The sequence below is a fragment of the Paralichthys olivaceus genome, chromosome 24 (genome assembly GCF_024713975.1).
Source record: "Paralichthys olivaceus isolate ysfri-2021 chromosome 24, ASM2471397v2, whole genome shotgun sequence".
Lineage (NCBI taxonomy): Eukaryota > Metazoa > Chordata > Actinopteri > Pleuronectiformes > Paralichthyidae > Paralichthys > Paralichthys olivaceus.
In genome coordinates, this window is record NC_091116.1 from 420,240 (window position 1) to 435,902 (window position 15,663).

Below are 15,663 nucleotides of genomic sequence, written 5' to 3' on the forward strand. Positions count from 1 at the left end.
GTGCAGCCTGCAGATGGAGAGCAGTAACCGTTCACATCCTTAAAGAGCATCTCCCTCCTCCTTGTCCTTCTCCCTCGACTCCTCCACCACCCTCATCCCCACCCTCATCTCCATCCTCGGCCAATTAAAGCACAGCTCTGCATCTTGCTGTTCCCATTGTGGCCAATCAGTGCTCAGGGTGCAGCCGATTGGCAGCTGGGTGCACATAGCTTGTGGGGGAGAAAGAGAGGGGGATTCAGGGAGAGGGCTATGAAAGGTGATGAGCCACAAAAAATATATATAGAAAGAGAAGCCGACATGACACACACATACAGGTACAGACGTGTATGTACATATAAAAATGAATGCATCTCCATCCTTTCTTCTCCTTTTTTATAAACATGGATGTGCATGCAAGAGTGTGTGTGCACCATTGCATTGCAGCATTCAGCAGTAAAGGTGCAGGAAGGAAAGCAGGGGAGGGAGGTAATAGGGAGGAGGGACAGATGGAGGCGAGAATAAAGGAAGAGAGGAGGAGTAATAAAGACAAAAAGAAGAAAAGAGGTGGGATTATGATTTAATTTGAATCTGATTAGCAAAACAAACTGCTATAGGTTTCACCCCAACATGCACCAGGGCTATTAGGGTAGTTTATTTTGAAAGATGCTTAAAATTAATATTTAAAAGCAAATTGTATCCACATTTACATTCACATATTAAATAAACCAGCCTAAGGGTGTTTCCCTCCCTGTATCTCATTGGTTTAACCTTTTTTTAATTTCCATTCTTCTTCTTTCATACTTTAATATATTTATTTAATATTTTTGTCTTTTGTGTCTCTTTCCTTGGCTCTTCCCTTTTGGTGTTGTGCTGACATCTGCTGGCTACATATGGTACTGCCACTCTATACTGGTACTGGCTACACAATTTATGAGGCCAGACTCCTTCCAAAGATTTTCTGCTGTCAAACCAAATAAAGCTGTGTGTGTGTGTGTGTGTGTGTGTGTGTGGTGCTGACCTGGGGACGCTGGTGAGGTAGCCGAGGACACTTTGAAACTCCTCCTCCTCCAGCTCGCTGAACTCTGGGAACTCTGGGAAGACCATGACAGGGCTGCCGTTCATCCCGCGGCCCCCTGCAGACACAGGAGATCAGGGGGAGATGGCAGAAAGGTCAGGGTGATGTCCAGGCAGGGTTGACCTCAGGTTTAAAAGATGTTGGTGTTTCCCTTTTGATTTATTTTACATAAATATATAACTTCTGCATGGAAAACACTGACTGGTCCATATTTGTAGCTTAAAGTTTAATTTATAAAGTTCAATTTATAAAGTTCTCAAACAAGTTTAGACAAAAAGCTATGTAGACTAAAAACAGCATGTTAAATATCACACATTATATATTGATGCATAACTTTATGAAATATGGAGTTAAAAACATTTTCTGAACTTAATAATTTGAACTGCATTGGGGGAAAAACATGAGGAAACATTTTCATTTAATAATTTTCCACTAAAAGGCAAAACAAGCACAACACTTTAGAGTGCACAAAAACTTCATACAAAAGCTGAAAATCAAAAAGGGCCGCGCACGCACACACACACACACACACACACACACACACACACACACACACACACACACACACACACACACACACACACACACACACACACACACACACACACACACACACACACACACACACACACACACACACACACACACACACACAATCTTGGCCTTCTCCCTCTTTCACTGCATGGGTCAAGTTGCAATGCCGGTCGTCCGGGTGATAAATTATTCACATGCCGTCATTGGGCAGCCGTTTCGTCATGGTAACCCAACGCATGATCCCTATGTGTGAACTTGGTCTCAGTCACTGGCTATTTTTGTGTTTACCTAATAAAAATTTCTGGAGTATAAAACATGTAATGAGTAAGAAACATACACAAAGAACTCTTAACTTTAAAGAAGAGCTTTTAGAGCTAGAATCCTGAGGGAAGGGCCGAAGATATGCCTCAATTTAAATACACAGATGACATTTTTTTTACTTTGTGACTAATGTGTTCCTTCTAACTTGCAAAGAAACAGAGAAAATGGTTCAGTGGTGCAGAGGAATCTTTGAAGACGCCACTTTAAAGTCTGCAGACCGAGTTGAAGTGGATCTATTTCTGGAATCTGGGTGACAAACGTGCGTTTGCATGAACCCGCTGTCAAAGATGCTCCTTTAATCTCACGGCAGTTTTGTCACCGCGGTTTGACAAAAGAGAAAAACATGTGACGAGCACAGACTTCGTGAGCAGAGGGATGAAGCTGCAAAACAAGAGATTATCTTTAAAAATATCTACGGTGTAACAGAGATAGAGATATTTAGATAAAGGCCGAATTCAGGGTAAAACTAAGTCCCAAAAATGAACTTTGACCCCAGACAGTTTGTATATTAGATTGCACTGATAACCACAATTTGCTCAGTCCTTACTCAAATGTGTTTTTGTGCCGACATCCCAATTCTCCGATCTAATCTAAACAAAGTTGTCCGTCTCTCCAGGGTCACTAGTTCAACCTGAACTTCAGCCCTCCAATGTAAATCTAAACAGAATCGTTTAACCGTGTCACATTGTTTTGTTCAATTCCATTTGCTCAAGTGGCAATCTCAGAGATTCTCATTGAAATAAATGTCTGTTAAAGTCACAATCGATCACCCAATGAGGTGACGCAATACAGGGAATGAGTCCCACACCCCCAGCGTGCATGATGCTCAGGAGAGAGCGACATCAAACCAACCTGGCAGGATGGCAAACTGTTTCTGGAGTTCAGATCCGATTTCTGCAGCACACCGAGGACCATCTTCCCCATGCATGATGTCATCTGGAGAGAAAGAGACGGAGAGCAGATGGAGATCTTTTAGATTCCAATGTGTTGATATCGTATGTCAAAGTGGAAAATTAGTTATCAGGTCATTGAGGCAATGTTGTGCTGAGAAAAGTTTATATAGACATACATTTTTAACATAAACTAAAAGCCCATTTTTTCAATCTGGCTTTCATATAGTGTTTTATACGTTTTATAGCTTGTTAGAATTTACACTAGTTTTATTTATTATGATATATTATTATGTATTTTCTAATATACTATGTTCCAACAAGTAGAGGAAGGTGGTTGGAAGAATGGAGTACAGATCTGTCCATCCACAGTGAGAGACCATGGCCAAACCTGGATTCAAACCTCTTTACTGTGAGGAAACAACGGTAACCACTGCACCACTATGCCACACATGTTAGAGAGGATGAAGGGGAGAAAGCAAAGCAGTGAGAGTAACAGGGGATGAAGTAAACAGCATTTGGATTTCCTCTGGTCAAGCTGGATTACAGTAATCTCATTTAGACATGTAGACACACACAAAGACACAGATAGAGGGAAAAGCACTCTCCTCCATCCATGTGGTGCCAAACCTGTGTAGATTGTGTACATATCATGTGCATCTGTGAACCAAAACTGAGAATTCTTCAACGTCTCTGTCCGAGCGTCGCCGTGAAAGCGTGTGTGCACACAGACAAAGGCTGGCACCGCGGCTGGTGTGAGCCGATGGTGGTGAGGTTTCCCAGCAGTATGGTGGGACTGGCAGCTAGATGGCATTCATTACCACAGCAAACCAAACAAGCTGATTGGATTTTTAGAAAAAAAGGAGCCTTCCACCCAAATTTCTTTGGAGTCAGAGAGCGCTACACATGTCTGGCTGTGCTCCAGAGCCTCAACAAGGGTTTAACTGCCTGACGCACTGAACTGACAGGTGGCCCACAACACACTGCAACACACACACCCTGACATATGACAACACACTTGCTCTCACACACACAGTCTCCCACGTAGATATCATGTCAGAATGTGCATCGGGCACCTCCTCTCCTGCTCTTCCTCTCTGGTTTGTGGTGCAGCGGAGGCCGATTTTAGCAGACATGCTGTGTTTGGGTAAATTACAGGCTGCTTCACTCTGCTGGAAGTTTATTAAAGTGGACCTGCATTAGTGCCACGTTTAAATCTCCATAAACTGCATCCTGCTCTAAAAAGGTCTACCTCCTCTCTTTAATCCTTTCCTTTACTCTTTTCTTCTTTCTCAGTTTATTCCCAGACAGATCATTTATTCATGTGTGATATGTGGTGCACAGGGTTCCTGTGTATGGGCAGAGGCTGAGTCACTGCTCGGACATCCTAATGCAATCCCCTGATATCTGGAGCCATGCCCAGTGACTTACTGGCATTATTACTCCCCGTGTGTGTGTGTGTGCCAGTGTTGTAACATGGTAAACCTCCAGTATGACAGATTCCTGCCTGACCACAGCTACACGCATGTCGTGCCACCTATTTAATCGCCCCCCTGCGTCCCAAACATCCTGTAAACAGCTGCCGGCACTCTCGCTCCTGCTGCACCGTGCAGAGTGTGGACTGCACATGAGCCGTGAGACCCACAGCGTGTGGTATATGAGTCACTGTCTAGCCTATGGTATGCTGACACACTGTATATGGCATTACTGAGGTTCTAAGCTCTTAATCTGGCGGGGGTTCTACATCGTGTGGAGCTACTGCAGAAAACGACAGGGTCCTGGTTGTATGACCACCTTTAATTCAGGTCTTTGACGGATGTCCATGGAAATGACAAAGGTCATAAAAGGTCCTTTTTTGAGGCCTTTGAAATTTTCATGGTAGTACAAGGAAGGGCTGGGTGATAAATCAAATATCAATAATTACCGCAATATAATTTTTATGAATATCTCTACAACAAAAGTCCAATATATACATCATTATAATGCTGCGTGCACAGTGAGGAGGTGTAAAATAAAAACTGTAACTGATACAGGTGGCTGGCTGCAGTGTAGGTCTTAATCCTCCATGTTAGCTGATGGGACATGAACAGAACTAATAAGTCATAGTACAAATCAAATACATTGTTTTAATGATCTTTTTAATAAATTTAGAAGATGGTTTCATTCATCTTTTAGTTCTTATCACATTCATGTTTGTTCAAGTGTAAATTTTTCCATCAAGTTTGGTTTTAATTAGTAATTAGATGATGTAAAAATGGGGTGAAAACTGACTCAGGATTGGTCGATTGAAAATGTCCCAATATCGCCAGAGATCAAACCTCAGGATTTGAACGTACCTACATTTTTTTTCAGTTGAGTGAAGAAAACAACATCTTGAAACTAAATGATGGGAATGTAAATTTTCTCCTATTTTCATAGGTTTGACGTTGATTCTGTTTCAGATCAGGTGCTACAGTCACACCAGCTCTCAAGTGAGAAAATAACAACAATTTCAAACAAACTGCACAGTGCACACGGCCGGTGCACTTCGGGAGGTGAATGGCGCTGCAGACATATCAGACATTCAGGCGTCAGGCTGCTTTTCACTGCTGCTGAAACCCTTAAAACTCCCTGCTTTGTCCTCAGGGGAATGAATGAAATTTAACTATAGCGGCTAAGCTGCGAGCGAACCTCTTTACCCACCAAACACACATACACACACACACACACTAACACACACACACTGGAAGTGGGGCAACGCAGCAAAACACAAATAGTGATTATGGGGGGGCTCGAAAGAATGTCCACCCCGCCTCCTTGTACCCTTCCCCCCCAAAGCCCTGACATCTCTTCCCCAGTTCATTCATCTTTTTCTCAGGGGCTTAGCAGAGGGGCTAAATGATACATAACTCAAAAATCGTCCCATTAGAACAACAGGATTCCTCTGAAGGAGGTTGATTAAGTCTCATGTTAGAGTTGCTCGTTGATATAATGACATGGCAGTGACATGTGTGACACCTCTAAATGCATCATTCACCATTTGAACGCAGCATCCGAGGAATTCTACAACATGTTATAAACTAAACTGGACCCATTTCACACTCCTGAGAGTCTGCAGCTGAAAGCCTGTGTGTGAGTGTGAGTGTGTGAGTGTGTGTGAGAGAGAGAGAGAGAGAGAGAGAGAGAGAGAGAGAATAGGAATTAGAGAGGTGAAAAGATGGTGAAGATGGGGTGGAGGAGGAGGGAATGGGGTGGTCGAAAAAGAAAAAACGAGCGCAGAGGTGCTCTTGTCTCAATAGGATGAAATGAAGAACAGGGTTTCTTTACACATGCCTACATATTTAATGTGTTGGCCTGCGAGTTGATACCGCGGATGTGTTTTCTCCGTGGTGGGGGTCAGGAGCATTTCATTTAGTGGTTTTTATTTTAATGAAAACTGCTTCATACTGCTCTCTCTGTGACTGGTGGAAATCATTTTTTAAAACGTATTAAACAGGAAACATTGTGACATAGGTGCATAGTTGAATTTATTTTATTTTTCAATCAGTATCCTTTGGGATAATGGGGGTAGTAGTAGTACTAGTACCTTTATTTTAGGGATCAAGCATTGAAAAATTTAAGGATTAGATTTGATGTAATGCAATCACCATGGCAGCTTAGAGATATTGTTGTGCAAGCTCTAACTTATTAAATCAATAATGCACAACAAATATTATTCTGTTGGTCATTTGAATCTTGCCTACAGACAGAAATCATGATTAAATTGTCTGTAGAATGATGATCAGCAGCCTTATTGACCTTTAAACAGCTGATCTGAGCCTCGAAACAAATACCAGCAAAACACCCTGTTGCTTTGGAACACGATGATTAGATCATCTGATCTGTCTCAGCATCTCACCTCTACACGGTTAACACAAATGATACTGCACAAACTGTGCGTATGTGTGTGTTGAGATTAGATTACAGAAATGCTCGCTGACAATGTAATTTGGAAAAACTCAATTTGTCCAACAAGATGCGCTGTGGTAATGTCAGCAGTCAGGGGTGAAAGAAAGGCAACGGCCAAGTTAGGTCCCATAAAGGTACAGTCCACTAAACATACTCAAAGCACAAACAAGTGATGGAGACCCAGTGAAATAATATGCACGCGCGCCTCTGCCTCCTTTGTTCTGCAGCTGTTTTACTACAGGTTTTCATCGCTAAACACACATTGTCAGTTCAAAGCCGACAAACAGCTGTTGTCTGCTGGTTAATGGCTGCCAGAGCTGGTGGCTGGTCAAAGTTCAAAGCCACAGGAAGCTGGAGAGATGTGCCACACTGCCACAACTCACATGAACACACACACACACACACACACACACACACACACACACACACACACACACACACACACACACACACACACACAGAAAGACATGCTTTCACACATGCACTAAAGTCCGGATGTTTTCCAGAAATTTTCCGGAGGGGCTGCACCAGAAAACGCAAATGTCTGAGTCAGTTCCTGCTGACATTTTCTTTAACTTTTCCTGCCACCCCCCATTGCAAAATGTCTGTGTGAGCCCATGTGACAATACAGCAAGATAAATGAAAAAGATTTGAATAATACAAACATCTCAGGAGCCATACTAATAATAATAATACGTAATCAATACAACAAATATGAAAAAAAATGAAACATTGATAATTAAAAACATAGCGTCATGTCGACCTGGCACTAAGGCGTCACTGAGACCATCAGCTGTGGTATGTGGCAACTGGAGAGAGGACGGACTTGGAATGTAGACTTGAAGGCACTTGGATGGAGGCGCGTGTGTGTGTGTGTGTGTGTGTGTGTGTTAAGGGGGTGATGGAGGGTTAAAAGTTGTGTCACTGGTATCAAATACCAGCAGAGACATGGCCAGTTGCACCCATTTGTATATGTGTGTGTGCATTTGATGTGTTTGCATGTAGAAGGGCAAGGGTTTGGCACTGTGTATGTGTCTACCCTTGTGTGAGGGAATCTGAGCTCTGTTATCTGGCTTTATAGTCAGAGTTCACTAAAGTCCCATCTGTCACACCCACACCCACACCCACACACACACACACACACAACACAACAACTGGGTCACACGGCCAACAGTGGCCCGTAATGTGTGTATGATTATGTGTGTGTGTGTGTGCCCATCCCCAGGCACAAAGCTGTGGGTCAGGAAAAACAGCAACAGACAAAACATGAAAACGTCTCTGTTGACCGATGTTGCATGAATTCAAGCTCGACTGTTTGGGTTCAGCGTCTCTGTGTGCAGTCAGAAAACACACAGGGGTCACCTGAGATATCCCAGAGGAGCGTCACTTATATTTGCATAAAATTTTATAGAAATGTTTCCTGTTATAAAATGTATAAACTGACTGAATCGATCCAATTGTGATATGTTTGTGATCAGTGGATTTCTGGATTTCCAAGACCTGCACCATAGCACAGTAAATGATAAATCTTTTTTACACTATGTCAATTCTGTCATTGTCAACAATAGTTTTCTCAATTTAAGTCACATTATTTATTTTACAATAAAGTCCCATATCGCAAGTATAAAAAGCTGAGATGCTACTGTAACAGTGACACGCTCCGCCTCCGAACAGTGGCCTCAGCCTCGGCTCCGACATTGGCAGCGAGCCCCGATCTACTGAATAGATGTTCACATCATCATCATCTCAGCAAAACAACACACTACTGTCCCCCCCCCACCCCCACCCCCTGCAGTCTGTGCTGCCGTCACAACACGCACAGACACGCAACCGCTGCGAGGCCCATGACAACAAGTTTACTTTCTGAGCGCACAAATGGATAAATACACAATTTAAAGTAATTGATGTCTAATGTCAAAATTATGTCCAACTAGAAGCTGCACAATAATAAGCACCAAAACTTTAACCCTTTTCTAAACTGTTCAGACTGAACCACCTTGATTTATACAATTAACTCTTCTTTTGCTACTAAGTGCATATATTTCATTGACAAGAACAGTCTTGACTTCAAATGAGCTTATGGTCGCAAAATAATTTATTAATCGTTTGAGTTTGTGTTTCCCTGTCACCTTCACATGCCAGATTTTTCCCCATCAAGATCCATGTATGTCCCACCATGCAGGTTAAAACGAAAGTGATAAAATTATTCATGGAACATTTTTTAAGTTGGTCAAACAATTCTCTTTTTTCAGTGACTAAAGAAATTGCAATAATTACAAGTGGTGTGGTTTTAAGAGGGGTTACATCCCTGAGTGTTAAACATGACAATGAAATACAATCCACACATGGATGATCTGACTGTGCTGTGAGCATGACAGCTATGATATTGACTCTGAACTGTGCACTACTCGCAATCTTGTGGGTTTAAATCTAGCTCCTTCTTCCCTTCTCACGATTAGTGAAGAAGAAAATCACAAGCAGTAAAAGCTCGGCTGTGAGACAAACCAGCACATGTAAGTGCAGCCTTTATTTGGCTGCCTCTGGCCATAGCTACCATTCAGCTACACATAACAAAGAACATGAAAACCGAGAAGGACCGAGGGGAGAGGAAAAAGGAAAATGACAGACATGGCCAGTAAGTAAAGAATCCAGGAGGACTGTGTTTTTACTTGCCCTAAAAAGATACTTGCGGCTGTATGAAAAAACAGACTTGGCTCTTTTTACACAATGACATCATGCACTGGAGGAAATACTTATACCTCTTACAATTGTCCTATAGCGTTAGAATAATCATGTGCACGTGTTGAATAATGTTTCATTGTACATGCACCACAAAGGTCAAGACAAAACCACTTCCGTGTTGAAGAAAGTGCTTTGAACACCACAACTTCTCCCAGAACTGTGATCTTGACACAGATATTTGATCCTAATCGCTTGGTAACTGTTGTGTTTGTGGTGAAGCTGAGAAGGTCACAATCAAAAGGTCAGAGATCCTCAGTGGGAAGTGATCCCTGTATTTCAAAGCTGATATGACGCGCTGAATAAGGGACTGAATTGTAGGACAGTGCCCCAGGGTAGTAAATAAATAAATAAAGTTTTCAATAAATGATTTCATTTGATTTCATTTAAGTGACACAAGCATTTGTAGATATATGATATTGTGCCAAAGCTTTGGATTTACAAGTCCATCTACTTCTTAGTAATCAGTATCTTTGATTTGTTGCATTTTGTCGTTCAATCGATCCCTCCACAGGGATCATTAAAGATTCATTCCACCCATTTAGTCTGATTTAGTGTACTGACTTCATTGATTATGTTCTCCTGGTTACAGTGTGTCGCTGTGTTGATATATTGTAGCAGCCATTTGTTGTGAATGGCCCTTGAGGATAAAATAAATTGACTGAAAGGTGAACCCAATACAAACAAGTACTTTAAAATGCTTCCTCTTCTCCTGAGAGACACACACACACATGTCCCAGAATGCCTTCTGGGAGCTGAGCTGAGACTTGTCAACTTGTAATCTTACCTTGGCAAAAAGGCAACGCTCTGAAAGGCTGATACCTCAGTACTTTGCATCTGTGTGTGTGTGTGGGCACATGAGCTAACCTCAGTCCATCTGCGCAGCAACACGAAACAAAACACACCTGAAAAAAAGCAAACCGAGAGCCAAGAAAAGCACAGCAGCATCTCTCAGGATTATTATCAACATCAGTTTAAAAAACACAAAGAAACAACTTGAATCAATGAGAGAATCAACCACTGAACTCACAGAAACAACAACCGTGAGTGGAAATAAGGGGGAGGAGATGTTGACATTCAAACACTCAAAAGGGTTTTGTCCCAACGCTGCTCCCAACTGACAAGAGGAAACACACTGGGTTAATGGGACGAACGTGATTAACATGCCATCAGGGTACTGTACTGAATAGGGACGGAAGAGCGTCACGTTAACACACACACACACACGTCCCACTTCAACACACAGTCAGGACCTCCGCAGAAGTGCAGTTGTTATACCAGGTTATGTAACTGATGGATGAAGACGCCTTCAGCAGGAAAAGCATCTTTGTGCAACGGAGACAAAATCAATGTGAAAAAAAATCAACAGAGTCAGGCCATGTTTTGAGATCATTCATAAAGTGGTTATGAACTGCTTTAATTCAATTAAGTTGTTTGCTTTCAACAGGGGAGATTAGTTACACACTGATGATGACTTCCACATGTTTGCTCTTATAGTTAATAACATGTCTATTCAAGATCTAGCCAATATTTTCTATAGATGTTTATGATCTCCAGAGGATGAGTCACAGTGACATGGCCGATATCAGCATTCTCCTGTTTGGACGCACACATTTTCTGGATAAATATCTTTTGAATTATTAAAATAAATAAGAATTACTATTATTAAAATAATCTTAAGTAACATAGCATCAGTTATCTTGTGTTTTTGTGTCTTATGTTGTTTTTAAATGTGACCTGCACCCTGATCTTTGGAGTTTGTTTCCAATATCAATTGTTTACAGAGCCTTATGTTATAATCACATTTTATCAAGTAATGCAGCATTTTTATAAGTTTAGTAAATCTAGATGCAAGTATTAAGGATGCTGAATGACCAATCTTTCATTTCCTTGCTTTTAATGCTTTCAGTGCAAAGCTTGCACCAAGTGCAAGACAATTGTATTTGATTCAGACAAACACAGTTGTCAGTTCCCCGTCCAGCGTGTTGTTTGAATAACAAATGATCTTCACCAGAGCACCCATGGGTGTGTTGCGGTGTTGACCTGTGCTTTGTTGTCTCATTGCCATCTTGAGTCAGTGGAAAACCCAATATCAAGATAGTGGAAAACCTGATTCCTCATCATGATAAAGGCGTCTAACATTTAGCATATTGTGTGAACTTCTGTGAAGTAATCTGATCTTTCCTCACAGGAAAACTACTATAAACAAAGTATTTATTTAATGTATTAAGTGTATTGATAAAGGTCCTAAATACGTAACCACCTGGTCTACCTGTGATGGACTGCACCCCACACACACACACACACACACACACACACACACACACACACACACACACACATTAAAGCATCTGCAGAGTTCTCATCATCTTATCTCTCTCTCTATATATATATATAAAACCTATGCACACACACTGATAACTATCTCTCACACTCACACTCACTCACTCAAACTCACAAACTGTACCTGTCATCATCTTCAGCTGCAGCCACAGCCTGGTGATATCGTGGCAGAGTTGAGACACTCGGTTTAGAGCCATTGTGTTGTGGGGACATGTATGCCCTCTCTTGTTCACACTCACAAACACACAAATAAAAACAGACACACACAGTTACAACATGTTCACACACAACACACTCACACACAGGCACGTTTTCTGTCAGAGGACATCGCGGTGGAAGTTCAGGCAGTCCATTCCGCCACAGCTGAAGCCTGCAGCCGCTTACTGAGCTGTCACTGCGCGGTGCAGCCCACACACACACACACACACACACACACACACACACACTCTCACACACACACACACACCCCTCCTCCTTCATTTGTGCCAACCAGAAAGGCGGAGTTTCAGATGTTCCTCCCCCAGTTTCACATTTCACATGGTTTTCACAGATGGAGAAACACTACATATGCTCGAAGATGGAAGTTTCTGCAAATACACAAACGTCACATTAGCCTTCCCAAGACCGAGCTCATCATAACTGTAACTGCAATTAAAGACCACTTTGCATATTAATCAGACATCATTAAATCACTGAAAGAAAAGCTTGTGATTATGACCTTTGCATAATGTTGGCATCAGAATAAATATTTAAAAAACCAAAATTATGACATTTCTTGAGTATAACAAAAATGCACATATATATATATATATATATACACGTATTTCCATCTACCTAAATGATATTTTAACAGTCTTTTTGTTTATTCAGTTGTGCTTCAGGTTGTGTGTTTAGCTGGGTTTCGCCAACACCCATATATAGGCAACACCTTGATGAGAACACGCAGGAGCGGCCAACGAAGTATTTGTTTTGGTTTAACATTCTGGTGCTAGTGCGACTTCTAGTGGCGATGACCATCGAATGTTTAACCTTTAAGTTCTATGCCCTAATTACAACCTACACAACTGCACTTTACGTGATGCTTGTCCTTTTGTTACCTTCCATGCATTTCACAATTGTGGATATCAACCTGGTACATAAAATATTTCAAGTAACGACTATCCAAAAATTATAAGTTTTCTCAAATTATCATTTATTTTCTGGGTTTAGCGAGTGATCACTTGAATGCAAAGCAACTCTGAACTCAACCATGTGAACACATCAAGCTGACAGAATAGTCAAGTAGAAATTAGAATCTGAATTAGGCTGATGTAAAGTAAATAATGATTTTTAATAAGTGTACTGTCAAGAGTCCAAAATCAAGACTCGTGCTAGTGCCAGAGGGAACAGTGTTGTTTTCCGCCGCTTTTCTCACACTCTCTCAAACACACACACCAAATGCCAGTAAAGACAGCAGGGGGACCCAGAGTCAGTGTCCCACACACAGAGGCATGGAGAAGTTGGACTGGTGAAAATGTGAATAAACCCTCAGGAGGCTGGACGATAAAACGCCGCCCTGCTGAGCAAAACAAACATTTTATACTGTCAGTCTGTTTGTCCACCACCACGTTCATGCTCTTCCACATCAACAAAGAATACACTAACTCCTCACATCCTTCATTGGACCAACAACGCAGATGACGGCACATGTGAGCTGCTTTCAGACGTTCTCCCTCTCTCGTCCTCTTTACTTCCTCTGTCAGAACCTACTGCACATGTGATCTGAAGTGTAACATAAACTCAAGGAGAACCAGATTCATCCACAGACCTCTCTGAATTACTGCTGACGAGCACAAAAGAGATAATCCATGCTACTCACATGCATGAACACACAAACACACACATGCAGGGAAACCCCCTCACTCAGTCTGCCTCAGTGGCCTCCACATAAAGTACACAGCAGTCAGTTAATTAACTTGCACAACTGCTTTAATTGTGAAGATCATAATGTTCCAGTGCACTTAAATTAGGTGCTCATCCATCGAATAGTACATTTTTCCCCAAACGCCGGTTTTTAAAAATAAGTCACATGATGAAAACCTGCTGTTTCTTCCAGTGTCTGGGGTCAAACTTGTTTTTGGAGGAAATTATATAGATTAGGCACGAGGGCGTAAACAATGGATGTGTGTGATTAAGACGTATATAGAGGCTAAAATAAAGATGAATCTCTCAGACTAGTCTGAATCAGATTATCATCAAGGGGGGGGGGGCACAAGGGCATTTGAGCCAATGGGATTTAAAAAACATCTGAATGTTACAACGAAAGGTCCGTTGCAATTACTACACATGCAGATCTGCTTAAAAATGCAGCTGCTACGTGTGTGTGTGTTGATCTAATGTCAGATTTAGACGATAGAGCACTTTGGCTGAGGGACAGGAAAAAGGCAGAGGGTTTACAATGGTTCATTTCCTGTCTCTGGTGATTTATCCTGCAGCAGCTCTGACAGCAGCTGATCTACAGTTCTACTCCGAACACTCACATTTTTAGAAAGTATGTTTGTACCAACACTGTCATGAATGAGCATTTTGTCTTTACTTTTGCACAAATGTCATTTTTTCACACAAGAATTAAATCAGCTGTGGTTCTAATTAATTTCAAACACTTCCACACGGGTCATTATGGTTTATTACAAACAGCGTCTGAGGTGAAACACACCCTATCGGCATCTGACGTGTCAAAACACACACTGTAATAGTTTCTCTGTTAACCGAGTTACTTGTGACATCATAACCCTATAACAGCCATGCTTGTTAGCGCTTCAAAACATATTTTAGGCCTTTGCTTTGAATTTGAACTCAAAATAAAATGGTTTCAGGCTTATTTGTTCGCTGCTTGTGTTTCTTGCTCTGCCTGCCATTGTGTTCCCGAATATTATGGATAGAAGTGGATGATAAACTACAACTAAATGACCCAAGCTGTAATTAGGTAAAATAATTTAACCAATGGATTATTTTCCCTTTACTTGTAAATTTTAAATTTCTGCTGCGATACTGAAGTAGAATTTTAAAATCTGAATCACATCCTGACATTTGATTCAGGTAATGCAATTAATTATTTAATGTGAAAATTCGTACTCGTGACTCAAACCCTCCCAGAAATCAGCAACACGATGAAGTTTATTATGAACTGAGCTTTGAGATTTTTATATGAGAGTCATCATGATGCAACGGCTCCAATTAAATTTACTTCAGATCACTTTCAGGATTTAACTTAAACTGCGGAGAGGGCGGGAAAAGATACACTTTTAAAGCATCTTTGATCACCTCCAAGTTAAAAATATTTTTATGATGTGTAAATGAGCATTGGTTTACGCAGAGCAGACTTCAGTGTGTGTGTGTGTGTGTGTGTGTGTGTGTGTGTGTGTGTACGGGATGTAAAGGAGACCTGTTTGTGCCTGGATGTGGTGCAGACTGCAGCTAGAATAACAGATACATTTTTTATTTGAGACATCACCCCCCGACCCACCACCACGTCTGTGTCGGCAAAGACGAAACACTATTGACTGCTTCCGCTCCAGGATCAAAAGGTATTGACCAGCTGGAGCATAAACAGGAAGTCACCAAATGAGAAGTGAGTCACAGGATGAGATAAAAGAAAAGGTGTGAAAAGTGGCCAATTAGACTCAGATCTGTCAGCTGACTTATTTTACACAACAAGCAGTTCCTCTAAAACAAGTTACAAAGAGAAGTGTACATGCAACAAGCATGAAAATAAAATACAAATCTGTTGGTGAGGAAATTCACAAAGTATGAGCAGTCTTCTTCCAATTTGCCTCATTTAATTTGCTTTTGGGAAAAAGAAAAAAAAAACCTCAA

The 15,663-nt window shown here is 41.4% G+C and overlaps 1 protein-coding gene across 19 annotated transcripts in view; it reads right to left on the reverse strand.

Annotated features, from left to right (window-relative positions):
• The window catches only part of mcf2la (mcf.2 cell line derived transforming sequence-like a), a 57,847-nt gene that overhangs the window by 17,204 nt on the left and 24,980 nt on the right, over window positions 1-15,663 (reverse strand). For 16 of the 19 annotated variants that reach the window (XM_069520552.1, XM_069520547.1, XM_069520543.1 and 13 more), the window contains 2 exons: window positions 2,762-2,845; window positions 998-1,112 (listed from right to left, as the gene is read on the reverse strand). In XM_069520552.1, the coding sequence (XP_069376653.1) occupies window positions 998-1,112; window positions 2,762-2,845 (199 nt within the window). Of the gene's footprint in view, window positions 1-997; window positions 1,113-2,761; window positions 2,846-11,932; window positions 12,263-15,663 lie in introns of those variants that run through there. The other 3 variants (XM_069520551.1, XM_069520546.1, XM_069520542.1) reach the window with 1 other exon arrangement.